The sequence below is a fragment of the Paramisgurnus dabryanus genome, chromosome 14 (assembly GCF_030506205.2).
Source record: "Paramisgurnus dabryanus chromosome 14, PD_genome_1.1, whole genome shotgun sequence".
NCBI lineage: Eukaryota > Metazoa > Chordata > Actinopteri > Cypriniformes > Cobitidae > Paramisgurnus > Paramisgurnus dabryanus.
Window position 1 is genome coordinate 5,921,594 of NC_133350.1, and position 19,820 is coordinate 5,941,413.

General features: G+C 39.2%; 1 protein-coding gene across 1 annotated transcript; it reads left to right on the forward strand.

The window, feature by feature from the left end:
* Positions 1–1,601: 1,601 nt before the first annotated feature.
* On the forward strand, positions 1,602–19,212 carry grpr (gastrin-releasing peptide receptor). The gene is made up of 3 exons (XM_065241145.1): positions 1,602–2,135; positions 3,767–4,118; positions 15,712–19,212. The coding sequence occupies exons 1-3, from the start codon at positions 1,741–1,743 to the stop codon at positions 16,093–16,095; spliced, it is 1,131 nt and encodes a 376-aa protein (XP_065097217.1). The 5' UTR covers positions 1,602–1,740; the 3' UTR covers positions 16,096–19,212.
* The last annotated feature ends 608 nt before the right edge of the window (positions 19,213–19,820 follow it).

Sequence of the window (19,820 nt, forward strand, 5' to 3'; positions counted from 1 at the left end):
AGCTTCATATTCACTGATTACATTATCATTCATTCTTATTCTAATTTCATAACGTTGCTGTTATCATTCTACTATGGAGTTCACAGGTACCTTATAATAATGAAAGGGGTTGTGCTCGTGTCTTGCTTTAGGTTCTGGGAAGGAGCTGTTGAGTGTTTTCTTGCCACATCGGTGCAATACAATACGATCATTTCGTTTTATCCATCACTTACAAACATATTTAAGTGGACAGCTTTGTAATATTTATAAATGTTGTGTCTATTGCATTAAGGAGTGGTTTAAAGACTATATAGTCCGATTCATGATTCTCTTTTATAGCGAAAGCATTTGGCTTAATGGATCGTAGTGGTCTAAAGAAACATTGTGCCCTTGACACCAATCAATATCAGTTCAGTTCAAATAAATAAACCAATAGTCTTTAACCTATTTTATTAAATTTATCCTTTATCCATCTTCTAAAAAAATGTAACATTGCCACTTTAAAAAAATCAGCTTTTCTTTTCTATCATCTGAAACTATCTGGGATCAGAGTGCAGCTCCAGTTTTGTTTAGTGTATTGGAACTCCATCAAAACTCAATTTTTCTAGTGATTAATAGTTTCTTTGGAGACATAAAAATCTTTGTTCACCCTGTGGTGGTGTTTTGTACTTCCACAGCATTTTCACACTTGGGTACAGTTTGCCTCTATAACAAAAACTCATTTCATGTTTGCATCAGGGTGCTGATATGTATGCTTCTTTATACACTACAAAATCACAGCGATGCCAATGGTTTTGTAAAAAACATATTTTTCATAGTTAAAAGAACCTTTTATCACTACTAACCTTGTGCAACATTCTGATCTTAAACGTTCATTATAAACCTTCTTTGAAATTGTAAAGTGTAAAATTCTACATATGATCTACAGTTGCCAGAGGATAGCTGACCTTTCATGTTCAGCTACACAGCTGGAAAATATGACATTAATCTAAATAAAATTACTAGTCATTAACATAATTGAGAATTATTGTGTATTTGGTTTGTGAAATATATATCACACAGTTTCTAACTCTCATTTCCTACAATAATATTTCTACAATAAAAGATGAAACGAAAATGTAAAGTACAGCCGTCTTCTTCAACTTTTAAAAGCTGAAGGTCACGGTCAATGTCAAAGTTTGTATCACTGTCTGCAGATGATCAATGTGTGAAGCTCACTACATTCTTTAAAATACAGATTCTGCAAAGCAATGCCATGGAAGATCTATTTTTTGGTTCTCTAAAGAATCTTTTAGTCACATGTTTCTTAAAAAAAGAAACGTTTCTTATATATTTTGTATAATTTGTAGAACCTTTACAAAGAATGTCTATGCAGGTGTTTTATTGTCACAGACTTAATGATTTGAATTAAAAGTTAATGATGAATTAATGCATTAAAATGCAATCTTTCTAACAAAGTGCGCATAAGTTATCCTTTGCAGTTCTCTTATATTTAATGTGTATATATCCATATATAAATCTGTTTTTACGCACTGTTTTTATATCAGAACTTGATCACTTAAGAGCGCAGGCGCACCAATGTGACATATACAAACCAAACCTCACATAGATTCTCCATTTGCGCACAGAGTTCACAGCAGGACTGCTGGTGAAGATTATCATCACCGTACAAAGCAAAAGGGATTACATTCCATACTGTTTGTGTTTATGGCCTCATTAGCCATCGGACACGTAAAAACGCACACATGTTAGAGCCGCAACATGTCTTTTGACGCAACATTGGCTCCGAAAGCGGATGCAAAGTTTCTGTCTCAGGAGCGGAACACCAGCAGCGCATCTGAATATTCACACCTGCAGTCAGGTATCATCATTGCCACCGTGTACGCGCTCATTATTATTGTGGGATTAATTGGTAACCTTACGCTCATCAGGACGTTTTGCATCGTGAAGTCGATGCGCAATGTTCCCAATCTGTTCATGTCGAGTCTGGCTCTCGGAGACGTGTTGCTCCTGGTCACCTGCGCGCCCGTGGACGCCAGTAAGTTTTTGACGGATGAGTGGATCTTCGGACGGGTGGGTTGTAAACTCATTCCGTTTATCCAGCTAACTTCAGTCGGGGTGTCGGTGTTCACTCTTACAGCGTTGGCAGCGGACAGGTAACAGCTTTTATGTTACCAATATTTATATTCTGATAAATTATTAATATGATTACTATACAACACTCGCATTAAACCAAAAAAATAAAGGTTCCTTAATATTTCTCTGATGGGCTCTAGCCTAAAACATTTAACATCCGCAGAATTTCTGATGCGCAAAAGGGCTCTTTGTAGTGAAAAAAATGCAGACTGTAAGGAATTGTTTTTAATGATAACATTACTGACTACTGATTACAAAAATATGAAAAGTAGTTACAAATGGGTATTTTTTCCAGATAGTCCTCCTGACTCTAATCATTCAGTTCAGCACTAGCATCTTTTAAATCAACTAGTCAGTATAACTTCTTCTAAATCTCTTAGTCCAAATATATTAGGTTGCACCAAAAAAAATAATTTTAGGGGTTATAGGTCAGAAGAAGATTCTTAAATGAACAACTTAGTGTTATCATTATACACTATCCCTTATGCACATTGCTCCAATTTACAACTTAAGCATTTGCAAGATGCTTTCATGCAAAGCGACCAACACTGCATTCAATCTATAAATTTAGTGTCCCCTAAGAATCGAACCCATGACCTTTGTGCTGCTAAACCCCACTGAGCTAAAGGAACATTGCATTGTGTGTGACTCAAAGGGTGATGGGTACAGATGAACGGACGTGAAAATCAACATGCCTAATGACGGAGAAAAAGAACTGAGTTCAATTCTCTGCTTGTTTGTGTTGATGTCAAAGCACTCAAGAGAAACCACGGTGCATCCCCAGAGCTATGGATCAATTGTGGGTCGACTTCCTCGGGACTGAAATGAAAAACAGTCAATTTTGTGGTTAGGTGCATGGAGATGTCTTATGTGACTTAATAAAGATCTTAAAGAGTAACACCTTCATAAAGATAGTAGGAAGATTTCTTCAAAAATATACTGTAAATAGTAATACAATAACTTGCATTTGTTATTTCTACCATAAGATGCCATAAACTTAACTTTTATGCATTTTAGCAAGCAATTTTACCCAAAGCAACTTATAGGTGTCGTTTCCGGAGAATAAGATTAAAAATGAATGAATCCCATAGGCGTGCGTGTCAGCCTTTGATATGAGGAATTGGGCAAAAGGGTATTTCTGTAAAAGACTGTTCATTTTATTTTTTGAACATCCATGTGGTTTGAGATGTAATTACCTGAGGTGTTGTTTTTACAGTAGATTGTTAAAAAGCACAAATCATGAATAGATGGTAGATGGCACATACAGGTGTTTTTGTGGTTAGCATAACAGGCTTTAAGATGGTAAAGAATAAGTCCTTTTTTTAAAAAGCAGTCGACCGTAACCAATTGCCTTCAAAGAGACATTTGAAAAGTAATTTGAAGAGTGACATGTTAACAGAGAAAATATTAATGAATGCTGGTAATGCTGAGAATTGGATTTTTTAGGGTTTGCATAACTGCACTCTCAGTTCAGATTGAATATAATTTCTGCATATAAATGTCTTCATTTACCCTATGTAATATACTGTGTCCCATAAACTTTCCCAGCTAAATTCTTATCATTTTCTTTTGATTCACATTCTTTTTTATTACGTTTGGATCTGAATTAATGAATCATTGAAACTGCTTTCTGTCCTCATCTGTTTCCTAGATACAAGGCCATTGTCAAACCAATGGACATCCAGACGTCAAATGCCACACTAAAGGTCTGCCTGAAAGCCACTTCGATTTGGCTGCTCTCCATGGTGCTGGCCATTCCTGAGGCTGTGTTCTCTGACCTCCACGCCTTCCACATATCCAAAACCAACGAGAGCTTCAGAGCATGTGCTCCATATCCCCATGTTGGAGATCTGCACCCCAAAATCCACTCCATGGGCTCTTTCCTCATTCTTTACATCATTCCTCTCCTCATCATCTCGGTGTACTATATCTTCATCGCCAAGAGTTTGATTCAGAGTGCGAGTAACATGCCTGTGGAAGGAAATGCCCACATACGGAGACAGGTGAGGTTAAATGACTCAGTTGTTCAAGCTTAACAAAAAGAGAGGTAGACAAGTCTGGGACCATATTGAGAGTCGTGGATTTTTATCAGCAATGAAATCTTGGATTATATTTCAAATAGTAAATGGGTAAACAATTATGAAAGCACATTAAACAATAAGGGGTTGCAATCCGTGAAAATGCAGTTTTCTTTTCAGCCTGCCGCCATGTTGATTCCAAAACGAGGCTTTGAGAGATGGACATCCAGAGCGTGTGCTTGAAACCTCTGTTTTGTACAGGGATGCGGGTCATTCAGCACAAAAAATACATAATTTGACAAATTTCCACAGGACAAAGAACCTCATTTGAGATGAGAATAGCGCATTGTGTACATAATATCTGTTTGGATATTAGTCTGTTGGCTAATCGCTAATTTTTAATTATTTTAAAAACACCAATATAGTGCAACAATACAATATTTTATGACAACAACTAAGTATATATCTCCTCTTTGTATAAAACATGAGCATATGTCCCATGTATTTAATCTGTTATGTTTTTTCAAGACATAACATTAACTTAATAACGTGTGATTGACCTAATAACATTAATTACAGACCTAATAACAGCTATTTACGTGATAGTTCTGTAGCCCAGTGTTAAACTTGGGTATTCTAGTGTAATGAAAAAAGTGGAGGTTATGCTTAATCTATTATTCAAACATGAATCACATGACTGTTAAACAAGTAAATGTTGTTTTACTTTAAGTAAATCATAGAAAACTCTGATTTCTAAAGAAGGAAATATTAAATTCATTTTACATTATTAAAAGGGGATTACTATTTGTGATTTTATGTCATGACAGTGATGAAAGTTAAAGTTTATTATTTAGTTAAATAGTATTATCAAAGGTTTAACAATGTAAGACTTTTTGTTACATTTCATTGGTCATTTGAGTATTAATGCTGTATAGTCAATAGTGATTGGCTGTAGGTATGGCAACGGATGCACGTGACCGAGAGAGGGAACGTGAGTGAGAGTGCGGGAAGTTGATTTCGGCTCTCTCGCTGGACAGGTGTGACAGAGAGGACGCTTGAGCGCGCTTTATAAAGATAAAACGCGAAACAAGAGTGAGTAAGCCCGATGAAACTGAGCAGGGGTTTGTTGAGTTAAATATGAGTGACAAAATAAGCGGAGACCAGTCTGACGGAGCGGGAGGAGCGGACGCGTGATCGGAGGTAGCTGAGAGAGCTAGACACGTGAGCTTATGCTGGCGGTTCTGTCCGTGAATCGCGCTGCACGTGAGCATCGTCCGTACCGACGTATTTCCACGCTCTCAATGTTTTGCCAGTTTGTTCAACGCACTCAATGTTTTTGCAAGACTAATACAGGCCTGCAACGTGTTTTTTCTTCGTTCCAAGCAGTACTGTGAGTAACTGAAATGTGAGTGTGTGTATGTGTAGTGGGCCCACCGCCATTGCACGTGCTAAGAGTTGTTTCAGTGCACGTGGCGATGTTGTATTGTTTATTGTAAAGTTCTCTGTGTATTTTCAATTGTTGAGAAAGAGATAAGGGATGAGAACTTTTATAGCATTTATTTGATGTACAACGTGTGATTGAAACTATTGAGGTTTCTAGCTAATTTGAACGGGGCTATTGTTTAAGTATTTGGGGAATTTTTTGGTTATTTATTTTGTATATTTGTTGATATTTTGTTTTGGGGAAGAATTTATATTCTATTTACTAAAATTTGTGGTTTAAATAAACCAGGGCTAACCCTATTTTTTTTTTGTTAAACTAAAACTATCTCTGGGTCTCATTATTTTAACATATTTTATGGTCAAAAGGTTTCACAATTTGTACAAACTTATTAGGTGCACCTTCTTGGTATCCACCTGAACTATAACGAACCCAAGCACCCACCATTTTCATGCAAGTAATTAGCAGAGTGGCAATACGGGTGCTACATAAATAAAATGGAGGCTCCGCTGGGATTTAATTAGTTCAAAAGTAATTTTATATCAGATTTCACTTTAGTTTGACCCAGAGATTTAAATAGTTTGTTTAAAAATATAGTTTACAACCAAAAGCTGGTTAGCTGTTAAACTACATGTAAAACCATATTAAAGGGTACCTATTGTGAAAATTTTAAAACTACAAAAGTAGAGTTTTACTAAGCATTTAAGTCAAGAAAACACAAATCAAGCTTTATTTGTGTTAAAATACAACTAATACCTACCAAATTTAGTTTTGACAAGTGATCACTGTAAGCGCATAACCCGTGGGGATGGCTCAGTTGAAGAATTGGTGTATTGGAGAAGGCATGGATCCTGTGAAAGCCTTGCTGGTTAAAGATGTACCTCCAGAAACTGAAGTTGGTTTCATTGAAGACACACTGCAGACTATCAAAGCACTCGGGAGAGTCAAGGTGAGAGGAAGAATGTATGACTCACAGTCTCAAAGTTTAACTGTGTTATGTGAGTGCAGGGAGAAAGTGAATGCAGACGCCATTCCTCTTGATGTTGTTCCTGAGGGGTTTACTACGACATGGAGAATATTTGGACCTTCTAAGCAGGATGAGGAACCCCAAGCTCCGACGGCCTGTGATGGTCAAAATGTGCCGCTGCCAGATTCCAGTTTTTTCTCCCCACTTCAAGCGTCCACTCCTGAAGCTATCATTCGAGCAGTTGGTGATATTTTACAAATGACAAGCAAGCCCACACAAGGTAACAATCTTTACAGAAGATTGCGCACTTTCTCAGGGGTCATACCCACACCACAGGGAGAAGAACAGTTGGAAAATTGGGTTGAACAAGCCAGACTTATGAATGAAGAATACGATCGCCCTGAACCAGAAAAGAAAATGAGAATAATGGAAAGTGTGAAGGGTCCTGCACTCGAAATCCTCCAAGCTGTCCGTTTCAACAACCCATCTGCAACCTCAATGGACTACATTGATATTCTCGAGACCACATTTGGCAACCCTGAGAGCGGGGAAGAACTTTACTTTGCCTTCAGAATGTTGTGTCAACACCATAATGAGAAACTCTCTGAGTTCCTGAGACGCCTAGAGAGAGTCCTAAATAAAGTTGTCCAAAAGGGTGGACTTCAGTCATCTGCGGCAGACAAAGCACGTCTTGACCAGCTCATTAAAGGGGCCACCAGATCTGACATTATGATACTAAACCTAGGATTAAGATACCGCAGAGACAGTCCTCCCACATTTCTTGAGCTGATGAATGAGATACGCCTGGAGGAGGAGCATGAAGCTTCACGTCGTAGACTCCATCCACCCAAAGCCGTCTATGCCAAAAGCGCTACTGTTACTTCCGACACAGAGTTAAACGATTTGAAAGCCGAAATACGCCAACTCAGAGCACAAGTAAGTGAACTCTCTACTCCCGCCGCCATGTCAAGGCACCTTTCGACGAGCACACTGCTTCCAGTCAAACCGGTGGCAGAGAACGCAGAAGACAAAAACGTGCAGGCTTTAAAGAAAGAGGTTTTTAAGCTGCAAAAACAAGTCTCTGTCATGTCAGTCAAGCCAAAGTGTAGTCCTGCTACTGAGCCCTGCCTACAAGACACCCAGTCAAGACCCTGGTCGCAAAGACCTTTGACAGCCCGAGACCCAAGTGATTTTTTCTGCTATCGCTGCGGAGAAGACGGGCATTACGCCAACAAGTGTGCCTCTCCTGAGAATTATCCCAAAGTTATTCAGAAACTGCTGCAAGCTCAAAGAAAGTCCAAGCAGAACCGCAAATCTGATAACGAAACAAGAACCCAGACCACAAATGCAAGTGTCAAGAGAAGCGCTGTAAATGTACAGACCAACAGTTTGCCCGAGGGACTTGTGGGACCACCCTCCACTGCTCAGGTCAGGATCAATGGCAACCCCTGCACCGCACTGATGGACAGTGGATCTCAAGTTACCATCATCTTCGACAGTTGGTATGCCAAACATCTGTCACACATCCAGTTAAACTCTGTGACCGGTCTAGCCATATGGGGTCTAAGTGAGTCAGAGAGCAGTTACCCGTACAAAGGTTACATCCAGGTAGAGTTGGAGCTGCCACAAAAATCCAAGTCCAACAAAGTCAAGTCTGTTCCTATCCTGGCTCTGGTGTGCCCTGATCCACGGTGCTCCGAGACTATACCTGTACTGATTGGCACAAACGTAAAAGGGGTTCAGCCTTTCAAGTCCAGAGCAGAGAAAAGAGAACTGGAGAACGTCCACTCAGACAAAATCCAGGTTCAAGAGAAAAAACATTCACCCGTTCATGCAGGGATGACCATTAAATGCAACAAAGACTTGCCTGTGGCTGAAGTTAAGTGGTCTGGGCCTGGCCCTCTCAGCATTCCTCCTGGCACCGAATATGTTGCTAGCTGCAAAGTTAAAGAAAAACAAGATATTGGAGACAGTATACTCATTATTGAACGAGCCCACTCACCTGCTCTTCCTCCAAGTGTACTTGTCCAGCCAACTGTGTTGTTCTCCAAGATGCTAGATACGAACAACTTCCTGGTGCTACTGCGTAATGAGTCTCTTAAGCAAACTGCCATTCCAATGGGCACCGTGATCGCTCACCTTCATGTCGTTGACATGGTGACAGATGCACCCAACCCTAAAGTCGAATCTGTTCCGACCTTGGATCCTTCTTTGTTTGACTTCAGTGAGTCACCCATCGACAAAGAGTGGAAAGAAAGGCTGAGTCAGAAGCTGGCTAAACACTCTCAGGTGTTCTCTATTGAAGAATGGGATGTCGGTTTGGCTAAAGGGGTAGAACATCACATCCGCCTGAATGACAACACTCCCTTCAGGGAGAGATCTCGACGTATTGCCCCTGCTGATTTGGATGACCTACGCCGCCATCTGCAAGGTCTGTTGGCGGCTGGGATTATAAAAGAGTCAAGAAGTCCATACGCTTCCCCGATTGTCCTTGCACGTAAAAAGAATGGTCAACTTCGTATGTGTGTCGACTACCGTACCCTGAACCGGAGAACTACCCCAGATCAGTACACTGTACCACGTATCGATGACGCTCTCGATTGCTTGTCCGGCAGTAAGTGGTTTTCAGTGTTGGATTTGCGCAGTGGATATTACCAAATCCCAATGGCAGAGGAGGACAAAGAAAAGACCGCTTTCATCTGTCCATTGGGATTTTTCCAATTTGAGCGGATGCCTCAGGGGATCACAGGGGCCCCTGCGACCTTTCAACGGCTCATGGAAAAGGCAGTCGGCGACATGCACATGCTTGAAGTCATCGTCTACCTAGATGACCTCATTGTTTTTGGTAAGACTTTGGAAGAGCATGAGCAAAGACTCCTCAAAGTCATCGCTCGCCTTGAAGAAGCTGGACTCAAGTTGTCCCTCGACAAGTGCCAGTTCTGTCGCTCACAAGTCACCTATGTTGGGCACATAGTCTCTGAGAACGGCATTGCCACAGACCCAGACAAAGTTGAAGCAGTGACGCGGTGGAAGCAGCCAACCGACCTTTCGTCTCTGCAGTCATTCCTGGGGTTTTGCGGCTACTACCGCAGATTTATAAAGAACTACTCCATCATTGTCCGACCCCTTACAGAGCTGTGCAAAGGATATCCTCCTACCCAAAAGAATCGAAAGTCTGCCTCTTCATCAGACAAAACCTACTACAAAGTCAACGAGCCTTTCGGTGAACGGTGGGATCAGTCATGTTCTGAGGCATTCCAAAAGATCATTCACTGTCTCACAAACGCACCGGTGCTGGCATTTTCTGACCCCACCAAGCCCTACATACTCCACATTGATGCCAGTTTTCATGGGCTCGGCGCTGTCCTCAACCAAGAGTACCCCGAGGGTTTAAGACCGGTGGCTTTCGCCAGCCGCAAGCTGAGTGCATCTGAAAAGAACTACCCGGTGCACCAGCTCGAGTTTTTGGCACTTAAGTGGGCAGTGGTAGACAAGTTCCACGACTACTTATATGGAGCACAGTTTACGGTGAGAACTGACAACAACCCCCTAACGTATATTCTCACAACTGCAAAACTCAATGCGACTGGTCACCGCTGGCTCTCAGCACTTGCCACATATCATTTCACTCTGCAGTACAGGCCTGGTAGCAGCAATATCGACGCCGATGCCTTGTCCCGCAACCCTCTCCCAACCACAGAGGAAGGCTGGCAAAGCGTACCGACTGAAAGTGTCCAAGCTCTGTGTAAACAGATCAAGTGCTGTGCAACGCTAACAGAGTCTACAACTATTGCTGAGTCACTCGGAGTGTCGCCTGATGGTATACCAGAGTGTTTCGCCTTCCCAGTTAGGTTGGATCTCGGTTCGTTGAGTCAGCTTAGCCACAAAGACCTGGTCAATGCTCAAGATGTTGACTCTACTATTGCTCCAGTCAAACAGTCACTTCGGGGTGGTCCCTCATTCACCAGCTCTGACAATCCTAATTCTGCCCTGTTGAACAAAGAAGCAAGCAAGCTGTTCATTCAAAACAATCTGCTCTATCGAAGGGTTGAGAAAAGTGGAAACATGGTAAAGCAGCTGGTACTGCCCAGAGAGTATGTTTCGATGGTCCTTAGATCTCTGCATGACGAGTCTGGTCACTTGGGCATGGACAAGACTATTGAACTTATCAGACAACGGTTCTATTGGCCGAAAATGGGAGTTGAGGTTGAGCAGTACATCAAAAACTGTGGCAGATGCATCACTCGTAAAGCCCTTCCTCAGAGAGCTGCTCCCTTAAAACAAATCACCAGCCAAGGCCCTCTAGACCTAGTTTGTATCGATTTTCTGTCACTTGAGCCAGACTCCCAAGGTTTTGCCAACATTCTTGTAGTGACAGACCACTTTACTCGATACGCCCAAGCTTTTCCAGCCAAAGACCAGAAGGCGGTCACCGTGGCCAAGATACTGTGTGAGCGCTACTTTGTACACTACGGACTCCCTGCCCGCATACATTCGGATCAAGGCCGTGATTTTGAAAGCAAACTGATCCAAGACCTTCTGATGATGCTGGGAATACGTAAGTCAAGGACATCGCCTTACCACCCCCAGGGAGATCCGCAGCCCGAAAGATTTAATCGGACACTATTGTCAATGCTTGGCACACTTGACCCGAAGCAAAAACAGAAATGGAGCCAAAAGATCAGCCAGTTGGTCCACGCATATAACTGTTCTCAAAATGATGCAACTGGTTATTCGCCCTACCTGCTAATGTTTGGCAGAGAAGCTCGCTTACCGGTAGACATCTGTTTTGGTGTGACCGAGGACAACCAAAAGACAAAGTCCTACCCACAGTATGTTGCTAAGCTCAAGCAAGATCTCCAAAGAGCATACAGTCTTGCAACAGAATCGTCAGACAAGAACCACCAAAGAAACAAAGCAGCACACGACAAGCACGTCAAAGAACAAGTCCTTGACAAAGGCGACAGGGTGCTACTCAGAAACTTTGGGGTCAAAGGCAAGCACAAATTGAAATGCAAGTGGCGATCCTCACCATATATTGTTATGGAGAAACTACCCAACTTACCTGTCTACAAGATTAAGCCAGAGAGAGGCATGGGAGCAGAAAAAACTATTCATCGTAATCATCTCTTACCCATTGGTTACCTGGTGAGACTCCCGGTTGATGAAAGGGAAGTGGGGCCACTACAAAGACCTAGGACCAGAGCATTTCAGCAAAATACAACAGAACCAGTCCAGACAAACAATCACGATGAAGACGTGTACTCCGAGTTGGAGTACAGCGAAGTATATTTGCCAAGACCCGTTGAGCTGGAATGGGATAAGTTGCTGACAGGTCCAGAAATGCCCACTAAGCAGCCTGAGTCCTTAGTCACAGAACCTGAAAGACAAGTTCAATGCACTACGGAGATAGAGCCTGTGGCAAATGATCATCCAAACTTACCTCTTCATGCTGATCCAGAAGTGGACGTTATAGAAGAGGAAGCAGATGTCAATGCAAATATGGACATTCAAGCGGAGAGTGAAAAAGTTGAGCGTTCAAAAAGAGTCATCCGTCCAGTGGTCAAGCTGAGCTACGATGAACTTGGCAAGCCCTGTGATTACCCTGTGACCGTACTAAGCCATGGAGTATTTGTGGGAAGTGGACTCTACGGAGACTCCAGAAGCAGTCTATGTCAAACTTTCTGGTGCCACCCCATGGCGTTGTGCTTCACTTGTTCCAATTTGGTCTCTACCCTTGACATTAAAGCTATTAGAGTCCTCTAAGGTTTATTTTGATGAGGACATCAAAACTGTCTAGAAGGGGGAGGATGTAGCCCAGTGTTAAACTTGGGTATTCTAGTGTAATGAAAAAAGTGGAGGTTATGCTTAATCTATTATTCAAACATGAATCACATGACTGTTAAACAAGTAAATGTTGTTTTACTTTAAGTAAATCATAGAAAACTCTGATTTCTAAAGAAGGAAATATTAAATTCATTTTACATTATTAAAAGGGGATTACTATTTGTGATTTTATGTCATGACAGTGATGAAAGTTAAAGTTTATTATTTAGTTAAATAGTATTATCAAAGGTTTAACAATGTAAGACTTTTTGTTACATTTCATTGGTCATTTGAGTATTAATGCTGTATAGTCAATAGTGATTGGCTGTAGGTATGGCAACGGATGCACGTGACCGAGAGAGGGAACGTGAGTGAGAGTGCGGGAAGTTGATTTCGGCTCTCTCGCTGGACAGGTGTGACAGAGAGGACGCTTGAGCGCGCTTTATAAAGATAAAACGCGAAACAAGAGTGAGTAAGCCCGATGAAACTGAGCAGGGGTTTGTTGAGTTAAATATGAGTGACAAAATAAGCGGAGACCAGTCTGACGGAGCGGGAGGAGCGGACGCGTGATCGGAGGTAGCTGAGAGAGCTAGACACGTGAGCTTATGCTGGCGGTTCTGTCCGTGAATCGCGCTGCACGTGAGCATCGTCCGTACCGACGTATTTCCACGCTCTCAATGTTTTGCCAGTTTGTTCAACGCACTCAATGTTTTTGCAAGACTAATACAGGCCTGCAACGTGTTTTTTCTTCGTTCCAAGCAGTACTGTGAGTAACTGAAATGTGAGTGTGTGTATGTGTAGTGGGCCCACCGCCATTGCACGTGCTAAGAGTTGTTTCAGTGCACGTGGCGATGTTGTATTGTTTATTGTAAAGTTCTCTGTGTATTTTCAATTGTTGAGAAAGAGATAAGGGATGAGAACTTTTATAGCATTTATTTGATGTACAACGTGTGATTGAAACTATTGAGGTTTCTAGCTAATTTGAACGGGGCTATTGTTTAAGTATTTGGGGAATTTTTTGGTTATTTATTTTGTATATTTGTTGATATTTTGTTTTGGGGAAGAATTTATATTCTATTTACTAAAATTTGTGGTTTAAATAAACCAGGGCTAACCCTATTTTTTTTTTGTTAAACTAAAACTATCTCTGGGTCTCATTATTTTAACATATTTTATGGTCAAAAGGTTTCACAATTTGTACAAACTTATTAGGTGCACCTTCTTGGTATCCACCTGAACTATAACGAACCCAAGCACCCACCATTTTCATGCAAGTAATTAGCAGAGTGGCAATACGGGTGCTACAGTTCATTGTTCAATGTTGGATGTAAAACCCCAAAGATGTGTAACTTACAAATGTTATTTAGTTAGAAATGAATCCTGCTTCTGTTGATTATGATCAATGTGCTTAAAAAACTTCATCGGATGAAAGTTTTAATGTATTTATGCCTTGCATTTTTGTAATATATATGAATTGGAGTTATGTACGTAGTTATAGGATTATATTAGTGTTGCTTACAATGCTTACAACATAAGAATTAGTGATAAGCCAACATGCTAATAGCAAAACAGTTTTTATATACACATTGTGCTGCTCTTATCTCAAATATAGGTCATATGTCCCTTCTTATTTTAACAATCCATGATTTTCGAGGTGCATTGTCCTGTGTAAATTTGTCAAATGATGTATTTGCTGTGTTTTGAAGGCTGAATGACCAGCATCCCAGTACAAAACAATACGTTTGAAACGCAGGCTCTGGACGTCTATCCCTCACAACCTGTGGAATCAACATTGCGGCAGGCTGAATAAGGCGTATTGGGAAAGTTCATAAACGCCTACACTGTAAAAAAAAATCAGTAGAAATTAAAGTGTTACTTGCAGCTGGTTGCCAGTAACTTAGCGTAGATTTAAATTTATGTTATTTACTGGCAAGAGTTGGCTCAAAGTTAGTCTTTATCTGTACAGAATAAAACTATACAATAACAGTCTCATGCAAAGCATTCTTGGAACCAGAAATCATCATCAACCTTTTTCTGTTTTTGCTTCAAATTTGGTTTCCCAGAATGCTTTGCTTGACGCTGTTATTTTAGTTTTACTCTGTAAAGACAAAGACTTGTAAATGTTTAATGTTTATTTAACTTTGAACAAAATTTTGCCAATAAATAACATAAATTTAAATCTACGGTAAGTTACCGGCAACCCAGCTGCGAGTAACACTGTAATTTCTACGGAATTTTTTACAGTTTATATTTAGCAACATATATGCTCTCAGTAATTATATTGTGACATAATATATGCTTATTATTATATACGATAATATAATAATTTATGCTTTGATAATATCACTTGTAATAGTGACTGCATTAAAGTTTAAATAAATGATAAAAATTATAATTTACAGTAGTGGTCTCAAATTTTGTACCCCACTTTATAAAGATTAATGAATTGGTTTCTGCTTTATTTGTTTTAATCTGCAATTCTGGTGGCAATCTAGAAAGTATAAATAAATATATAAATAAAACATATTTAAGATTAAATATTGAACAATCTCTTAGTTTAAATAAAGCATTTTATGTTATATCTATTATTCATAAAGTATATATTTTTAACCCAATGCTGGGTAAATATTGGACAGAAACATATTTAGTTAATAAATACTGCTGGGTTGTTTTAATGCAATGCTGGGTTGTTTCAACTCATGGTTGGGTTAATAGGCAGCATACTCTTATTTATAACCCAACATGTGTTCTGTCCAATATTTACCCAGTATTAGGTTAAAAATAACCCAGCTGAATGTATAGTATACTGTTGTTACAGTAAAGCTAATCTTCATTCATCTTCAATTGATTTTGGTCAAGAGTGTTTACAATCCCTGCTGTCCCATTGTTATGTGCATGATAAAAATAACTCGCTGTGATGTTCTGCTTTAATCTTTGAAAATGGTACCAACATTGACTGAAGCTTTAAAGCTAAGATGAAATATCATCAATGAGACCATTTGGCATCAGTTCCCATAATGGAAATAAACGTGTAACTACAAAGAAGTCAGAATAGTCAATCTCAAATGTTTCTACCAAATCATCATCAGTTTTTATTATAATGGTTCAAACTGGCATGTGTACATGTAGTTCTGCTCTGCTTTATTCACAATAATAATGGTTTCGAATAGACCCATCTGTACGCCATTATGTCGGTCTGGTCAGATGCACAAATAAGGAGGCATTCATGTTTTGACGGCATCTTGTGGCTTAAATTCTGCAGTCATCAAAGTATAGTAACATGGGAGGGGAACCAAAAATATTTTACTTCTGCAATATTTAACTATGTGCTCTCTGAACCGTAGATCGAGTCACGGATGCGTCTTGCGAAAACAGTGCTGGTGTTCGTGGGCCTTTTTGCCATCTGCTGGCTCCCCAACCATGTGATTTACCTCTACCGTTCTTATCACTACACAGAGGTGGACACTTCCATGGCCCATTTCATCTCCAGTGTATGCGCGCGTATCCTCGCCTTCACCAACTCGTGCGTCAACCCCTTCGCTCTCTACCTCCTCAGCAAATCTTTTCGAAAACAGTTCAACAAACAGCTTTGCTGCTGCTGTCCGTCCATCGTCATGCGTTCCCAAAGCACAGCACGTAACAACACTCGACTCAGCTCGCTCAAGAGCACCCATAATCACTCTGTTGCCAGCTTCAGTCTTATTAATGGAAATGCTGTCTGCCAGTAGGTCATGCATCTTCTTTTAATGTTAAATCATAACATTTATATGAAGTGGTGTCTGTTTGTTATTGTTGAATTGCCTTTTTACCTGTAATTGGTGTTTGTACGTTTTGCTCTGAAAGGACAAAGAAAATCCAGTTATGGAGGACAATTGTTGTTTCAATGACTTTCAATGAGCTGAAAATATTCTGTTTGGTAAGTGAGTTTCAAAAATATGAAGATGAATAGCACATGCTTGTCTATAATAAATGTGCTTTTAGAGACAAAATCATATAATGTGATGGAGTGAACAAATGTTATGTAATATTTATTTATTTTGTTTTATCCTATTTAGATCAGTGTTTTAAGTGAGACTTGTGGTTAAATGTGAAATAGTAATGGTCTTATCTGCTTTACTTGCTAAAAGCAGAATTGGTTAAAAAAAAATATTTTATTTAAATGTTTATATTTAGAAAATCTTTTGTAGTTACTTTTTTCCTAACAGAAACACCAGAAAGCTTATCACTCCATCAAACCTCAACCCAAAAGTGATATCCAATGGTAAAATATCAGGGGCTACTGAGAGTAAACATCACAGTTTTAAAGAAAGGAAATAATAGAGGACCACATTTTTTTCAAATAACAAAATCTTATCCATTAGTTTATACCTAATTATTTCAAAATGTGGTTTGACAGGTGTCATGAGCAATTCAGTCCCCCCGAGCAATTCGGTCTCCCCTAGGACCCCGCGTGATTCCATTGGCTGGAAAAACTCCTCATGGGTAGTTTTCTTAGCGCCTTATTACAATTCCTACAAAATCGCGTTATGATTAATGTAGTTAGAACGTTGTTAAAATTACAATTGATGTCTTTTAAATGATGTTTCATATAGTAGTATATAAATGAGGCTATAGGTGGGAGATCTACACATTGCTTGTGTCATATTATTTAGATATTATATTCTGTACCATTTCCACTTTTTACTGTCTACTTATACAATTAATTAATCCCTTATACAAAACATTACTACATAGTTGAATCACACATTTAAATTATAATTTATAAGCCATGATAACTACACTTTTACTATTAAAAAAAATATATTCCGTAAGGTATGTACATTTTTAATTTGTAAAAATAAAAGTATGTTTTTTGTAAAGCAGATGATGACACAAAAGTACTGACATGTCTGCAACTTGAATATTAGTTTATTATATTATTTTTTTGGTTAACTTTTATTTTAAAAACATTTTATGTTTCTATTTTGTACAACGTAATTAGCTTGCTAGACCGCTTACCTTACGCAGACGAGATATCGCAATCACACATTTTTGAGCAGGCATTAGTGCTAGGTACCAATCGGGGTCCTAGGGGAGACCGAATTGCCTGGGGGACCGAATTGCTCATGACAACTGTCAGACATATTTCAAGATTTGGATCCCCTTTCTTTTTCTTTCAGAACAATAGAATGAGTTTTTGGCAAAAATCAATCCATAATAAGAAACAAACTGTAGTGTAGTGCTGTAGTGTCCAAATATAATGAATATAGTATTTGGGGTTTAAATCATTTTAAAGGCCCCGTATGGATTAATGACTCTATGGATTATTGACCGATGCTGTTGCGTTACTTGGTCAGTATTGTGTATGTGGTAAACAGGAAATTGGTCCCGCATTGCCAGAGGAACATTTTTATGAGACACTTCATCTTGTAGTGCCTTTAGGGAAGACACTTTATTTTTCTTCAGGCTAGTATTAAGAATCCAGAAAATATATTTTCTTTTTGATCCTTCACAAAATGCTTTCTCGTTTTTGCCGAAGCATTGAAGAAAATTGACAGCTTTTTAATTTGTGCTTTGTCATAATGTTCTTTTTGACCAAAAAACAAAAAACAAAATGTGTGCACTCTAAATATGCTGGGTTGTTTTGAACCCAAATACCGCTGGGTTAAACAATTCCCACTGCTGTTAACAACAGCCCAGCATCCATTATTGTGTTTTGTCCAATATTTACCCAGCATAGGTTAAAACAATACAGCATTTTTGTAAGAGTGTTTATGTTTAATTTTGAGATTAAATGTAATGAAGAAAAGTTTAATGTGGAAATAAATGTTGTTGTTGTTGTTGACTTGTGATCTTGTTTTACACATAAGAGAAACTTTATTGCATTTGACTTTGTGAATAAAATGTTGTGTTTACGCACAGAAATCTGTTAGATATTAAATGTGCTTGTGATTGTCCTTTACATCATGTAGCAAAACAATGAGAGCTTTATTATTAGAGTTATTCGAGTATTATTACACTCTAAAAAAGGGGGACAAACCCAGCCGTTGGGTTAAATTAACCCAAAATTATTTCTATGTAACCCAACAATGGGTTTAAACACCCCAGGTTAAATTACAACCCAGCGGATGAGTCTGTCCCTATTTGAAAATAACCCAGCATTTTTAAAGTCTAGTGTTACATACAAAATAAAGGTCCAGTGTGGGTTCTTTAGTGGCATCTAGAGGTGAGATTGCGAATTGCAATCTCCATCTCAAAATGCATTGAGAAGCTACGGTTGCCGCCACAGGACAAAAATGTCGCCGTCTGAGACAACGTTGGTACGAAACGGACTCTGTACAACAATTTGTCCATTTAGGGCTACTGTAGAAACGTGGCGGCGTCCATGTAAGGGGACCTGTGGTGTATATAGATAAGGTAATAAAAACAACGCAGTTCATAATGTAAGGTCTTTATACACCCCTAATAACATAGTTATGTATTTTATATTGCATTTTTGTCAAGAGATCCTTCTAAAAGTCCCACATTGCACCTTTAAGTATAGTTATTAATTGCCATCGTTTTAATATTGTATAGTGTGTGCTGAGAGCTTCATACAAATGTCAATATTTATATGTGAAAATTTTGTATTGTGACCCTAAATTCTTGACCTCTGTTTTACCAGCATTGACTTTGAGAGTAGCAATGTAATGTTTTTGTATGACTGCTCCACAGAGCCATATTTGTCCATTGGGGATATTTGAGGACATTGTTGTAAGCCAAAAAAGATGTAAGGGTTGAGTGATTGTTGAGGTCATTCGGTCCTTTTAAGAATGTACTAGAAAACAGTTTCTTGTCACTCATTTCTTCAAATCTATTAATAAATGTTTTTCCAGTGGCAGCCTGGATTCCTCTGTAATCACTCCCCATTGCTGTTTGTTTCTTATGACTCTGTTTTATTTTTTATTGCTCTTACTGACAGTGAAAACAAAACAAACACTCTTATAAACATACAGATATACTGTCAAAATTATTACAAAAAGCAAACTACTTGCACATTTGAGGATATTATGGATCTTTTTTACAGCCTTGTTTTTTTTCTGAGCCATGTGTTACATCCATATCTGATCTATTGTTTCCTCCACATGCCTGTTTATACTTTAAGTAAGGTGTTTATAGTGAAGAGGTGACAGGGACAGTGTCTGTGCAGCGACAGATGATTCATGTTTGAATCACTATGTGTTCTTCTGTGGTTCATCTCCAAATTAGGCTTAATGGAGGAGGTCACATTTTATGTTTGATTGACAGGCAGTAATGATGGTGCCTGTTTTTATTCAGAATGATGCAGCAGATTCTCACTGCTAGATGTTCAGTCACATACATAGCTAAAAGCATTGTATGTTTCAGAATAACTTGGCATTTAGCTGTTACCCTGATTTGAGTTTTAGCTTGTCACTTTGAATCAATCGGCGGTTTGGTTACAGTATGCGCATAT